The 4,893-nt window shown below is 76.4% G+C and overlaps 1 protein-coding gene across 1 annotated transcript in view; it reads right to left on the reverse strand.

Moving 5' to 3' along the window:
- Window positions 1–546, reverse strand: part of LOC137326807 (heme transporter FLVCR2-like) — a 172,940-nt gene extending 172,394 nt beyond the window's left edge. Inside the window, exon 1 of the mRNA XM_067992201.1 lies at window positions 9–546. Coding sequence (XP_067848302.1) covers window positions 9–302 — 294 coding nt within the window. The 5' untranslated portion in view covers window positions 303–546. The remainder of the gene's footprint in view (window positions 1–8) is intronic.
- Between the last annotated feature and the right edge of the window lie 4,347 nt (window positions 547–4,893).

Here is a 4,893-nt window from a genome sequence, read left to right on the forward strand (position 1 = left end):
TAGGTGACGGGGAAGATGGCGGGGATGTAGACGAGGAAGTAGATCATGGCGAGCCAGTCTATGGTGAAGGAGCTGACGCGGTAATAGCGGGTGATGACGTTGTTAATGATCCCGTACTGGATCCACTGGAAGGCGTTACACAGCGAGTAGCAGCTGAAGAGCAGCACGATGGCCCAGCGCCGCCGGTACAGCCTGGTGCTGAGCGGGGGGGCCCGGCCCGGCTTCTCCCGCCCGCCGCTCCCACCCTTCTCCGGCCGCGACTCGCCAGGCGGCCGCTTGCCTTTCTCCTGGAACTTAAACATGGCCCACAGGAAGGCCCCGAGCCCCGAGCTCCCGTACTCGCACTCCCCGCTCCACCAACGCTCCGCCTCAGGCCGCTCACTCCCCGCCGGGCAACGCTCCCCGCCTCAGGCCGCTCACTCCCCGCCGGGCAACGCTCCGCCTCAGGCCGCTCACTGTCGGGGACAGGCGGTGAGTCTCAGTCAGTCCCGGAGCCCGCGATCCTCCCGCTTCCAACCCGGGCACTTTCTCGGAAACTGGAACCCGCGCCACACGTTCATATAACAACCGGGCCCCGGCCCGCCCTCTCCCCGCCCCCGGGCCCGGCCCGCCCTCTCCCCGCCCCCGGGCCCGGCCCGCCCTCTCCCCGCCCCCGGGCCCGGCCCGCCCTCTCCCGCCCCCGGGCCCGGCCCGCCCTCTCCCCGCCCCCGGGCCCGGCCCGCCCTCTCCCCGCCCCCGGGCCCGGCCCGCCCTCTCCCCGCCCCCGGGCCCGGCCCGCCTCTCCCCGCCCCCGGGCCCGGCCCGCCCTCTCCCCGCCCCCGGGCCCGGCCCGCCCTCTCCCCGCCCCCGGGCCCGGCCCGCCCTCTCCCCGCCCCCGGGCCCGGCCCGCCCTCTCCCCGCCCCCGGGCCCGGCCCGCCCTCTCCCCGCCCCCGGGCCCGGCCCGCCCTCTCCCCGCCCCCGGGCACTCCCACTCCCACTCCCCACTCCCGGGCCCTCCACTCCCACTCCCCACTCCCCGGGCCCTCCCACTCCCCACTCCCCGGGCCCTCCCACTCCCCACTCCCCGGGCCCCCCCACTCTCCCCGCCCCCGGGCCCCCCCACTCTCCCCACTCCCCGGGCCCCCCCACTCTCCCCGCCCCCGGGCCCTCCCACTCCCCGGGCCGCCCCCTCTCCCGCCCCGTGTTGCGGGCCCGGGGGTTCCTATTCCCGGACTGTATTAATACCGGATCCCCTGATGTTTCCGGATTGAAGATTCGGGGAGTCGATGAATCCGTTCATTAAACCGGGAATCAGTGACATTCCCGCGGTCACCCGGGCCTCGCCACCAGGCCCTGACCCCCAGGGGACATGGAAAACCCCGGGCCCAAAGCCCTTGAACCGCTTCAGAGGGAGGGGGAGAGGGAGAGAGGGCCTGTGGGGAGGGGGGGGAGTGGGCCTGGGGGGAGGGGAGGGGGAGGGGGAGGAGTGGGACTGGGGGGAGGGGGAGGGGGAGGGGGAGGAGTGGGACTGGGGGGAGGGGGAGGGGGAGGAGTGGGACTGGGGGGAGGGGGAGGGGGAGGAGTGGGACTGGGGGGAGGGGAGGGGGAGGAGTGGGACTGGGGGGAGGGGGAGGGGGAGGGGGAGGAGTGGGACTGGGGGGAGGGGGAGGGGGAGGAGTGGGACTGGGGGGAGGGGGAGGGGGAGGGGGAGGAGTGGGACTGGGGGGAGGGGAGGGGGAGGAGTGGGGGGGGGAGGGGAGGGGGAGGAGTGGGACTGGGGGGGGGGGGAGGGGAGGGGGGGGAGTGGAGGGGGAGGAGTGGGACTGGGGGGAGGAGTGGGACTGGGGGGAGGGGGGGAGGAGTGGGACTGGGGGGAGGGGGGGGAGGAGTGGGACTGGGGGGAGGGGGGGAGGAGTGGGACTGGGGGAGGGGGAGGGGGGAGGAGTGGGACTGGGGGGAGGGGGAGGAGGAGCAGTGGGACTGGGGGGAGGGGGGAGGAGGAGTGGGCCTGGGGGAGGGGGAGGAGTGGGACTGGGGGGAGGGTGGGGAGGAGTGGGACTGGGGGAGGGGGGAGGGGGGGGAGGGGGGAGGGGGGGGAGGGGGGAGGGGGGGGAGGGGGGAGGGGGGGGAGGGGGGGGAGGAGTGGGACTGGGGGAGGGGGGGAGGAGGAGCAGTGGGACTGGGGGGAGGGGGAGGAGCAGTGGGACTGGGGGGAGGGGGGGAGGAGGAGTGGGCCTGGGGGGGGGGGGAGGGGGAGGAGCAGTGGGACTGGGGGAGGGGGGGAGGAGGAGTGGGCCTGGGGGGGGGAGGGGAGGGGGAGGAGTGGGACTGGGGGGGAGGGGAGGGGGAGGAGTGGGACTGGGGGGAGGGGGGAGGAGGAGTGGGCCTGGAGGGGAGGGGGGAGGGGGAGGAGTGGGACTGGGGGAGGGGGAGGAGTGGGACTGGGGGAGGGGGAGGAGTGGGACTGGGGGAGGGGGGAGGGGGAGGAGTGGGACTGGGGGAGGGGGAGGAGTGGGACTGGGGGAGGGGGGGAGGAGTGGGAGGGGGGGAGGAGTGGGACTGGGGGAGGGGGGGAGGAGTGGGACTGGGGGAGGGGGGGAGGAGTGGGACTGGGGGAGGGGGGGAGGAGTGGGACTGGGGGGAGGGGGAGGGGGAGGAGGAGTGGGCCTGGGGGGGGGGGAGGGGGAGGAGTGGGACTGGGGAGGGGGGGAGGAGGGTGGACTGGGGGAGGGGGGGAGGAGGAGGAGTGGGACTGGGGGGAGGGGGGAGGAGGAGGAGTGGGACTGGGGGGAGGGGGGAGGAGGAGGAGTGGGACTGGGGGGAGGAGGGAGGAGGAGTGGGCCTGGGGGGGAGGGGGGGAGGAGTGGGACTGGGGGGAGGGGGGAGGAGCAGTGGGACTGGGGGGAGGGGGGAGGAGGAGTGGGCCTGGGGGGGGGGAGGGGGAGGACTGGGGGGAGGGGGGGGAGGAGTGGGACTGGGGGAGGGGGGGAGGAGTGGGACTGGGGGGAGGAGGAGTGGGCCTGGGGGGGGGGGGGAGGGGGGGGGGGGGGGGGAGGGGGAGGAGTGGGACTGGGGGAGGGGGGGGGCGGAGGAGGAGTGGGACTGGGGGGAGGGGAGGGGGAGGAGTGGGGGGGGGAGGGGAGGGGGAGGAGTGGGACTGGGGGGAGGGGGGGAGGAGTGGGACTGGGGGAGGGGGGGAGGAGTGGGACTGGGGGAGGGGGAGGAGTGGGACTGGGGGAGGGGGGAGGGGGAGGAGTGGTACTGGGGGGAGGGGGGGGAGGAGTGGTACTGGGGGGAGGGGGGGGAGGAGTGGGACTGGGGGGAGGGGGGGAGGAGTGGGACTGGGGGGAGGGGGGGAGGAGTGGGACTGGGGGGAGGGGGGGAGGAGTGGGACTGGGGGAGGGGGGGAGGAGTGGGACTGGGGGGAGGGGGGGAGGAGTGGGACTGGGGGGAGGGGGGGAGGAGTGGGACTGGGGGGAGGGGGGGAGGAGTGGGACTGGGGGGAGGGGGGGAGGAGTGGGACTGGGGGAGGGGGAGGGGGGAGGAGTGGGACTGGGGGAGGGGGAGGGGGGAGGAGTGGGACTGGGGGGAGGAGTGGGACTGGGGGAGGGGGGGAGGGGGAGGGGGGGAGGAGTGGGACTGGGGGGAGGGGGAGGAGGAGCAGTGGGACTGGGGGGAGGGGGGAGGAGGAGTGGGCCTGGGGGAGGGGGAGGAGTGGGACTGGGGGAGGGGGAGGAGTGGGACTGGGGGGAGGGTGGGGAGGAGTGGGACTGGGGGAGGGGGGGAGGAGGAGCAGTGGGACTGGGGGGAGGGGGGAGGAGGAGTGGGCCTGGGGGAGGGGGAGGAGTGGGACTGGGGGAGGGGGAGGAGTGGGACTGGGGGGAGGGTGGGGAGGAGTGGGACTGGGGGGAGGGTGGGGAGGAGTGGGACTGGGGGAGGGGGGGAGGAGGAGTGGGCCTGGGGGGGGGGGAGGGGGGAGGAGCAGTGGGACTGGGGGGAGGGGGGGAGGAGGAGTGGGCCTGGGGGGGGGGAGGGGAGGGGGAGGAGTGGGACTGGGGGAGGGGGGGAGGAGTGGGACTGGGGGGAGGGGGGAGGAGGAGTGGGCCTGGAGGGGAGGGGGGAGGGGGAGGAGTGGGACTGGGGGAGGGGGAGGAGTGGGACTGGGGGAGGGGGGGAGGGGGAGGAGTGGGACTGGGGGAGGGGGGGAGGGGGAGGAGTGGGACTGGGGAGGGGGGAGGGGGAGGAGTGGGACTGGGGGAGGGGGGGAGGGGGAGGAGTGGGACTGGGGGAGGGGGGGAGGAGGAGCAGTGGGACTGGGGGGAGGGGGGGAGGAGGAGTGGGCCTGGGGGGGGGAGGGGAGGGGGAGGAGTGGGACTGGGGGAGGGGGGGAGGAGTGGGACTGGGGGAGGGGGGGAGGAGTGGGACTGGGGGAGGGGGGGAGGAGTGGGACTGGGGGAGGGGAGGAGGAGTGGGCCTGGGGGGAGGGGGAGGGGGAGGAGGAGTGGGCCTGGGGGGGGAGGGGGAGGAGTGGGACTGGGGGAGGGGGGGGAGGAGGAGGAGTGGGACTGGGGTGAGGGGGGAGGAGCAGTGGGACTGGGGGGAGGGGGGAGGAGGAGTGGGCCTGGGGGGGGAGGAGGAGTGGGCCTGGGGGGGGGGGGAGGGGGAGGAGTGGGACTGGGGGGGAGGAGTGGGACTGGGGGGAGGGGGGAGGAGGAGTGGGCCTGGAGGGGAGGGGGGAGGGGGAGGAGTGGGACTGGGGGAGGGGGGAGGAGGAGTGGGCCTGGAGGGGAGGGGGGGAGGGGGAGGAGTGGGACTGGGGGAGGGGGGGAGGGGGAGGAGTGGGACTGGGGGAGGGGGGGGAGGGGGAGGAGTGGGACTGGGGGAGGGGGGGGAGGGGGAGGAGTGGGACTGGG

This window comes from Heptranchias perlo, chromosome 10 (assembly GCF_035084215.1).
Source record: "Heptranchias perlo isolate sHepPer1 chromosome 10, sHepPer1.hap1, whole genome shotgun sequence".
NCBI lineage: Eukaryota > Metazoa > Chordata > Chondrichthyes > Hexanchiformes > Hexanchidae > Heptranchias > Heptranchias perlo.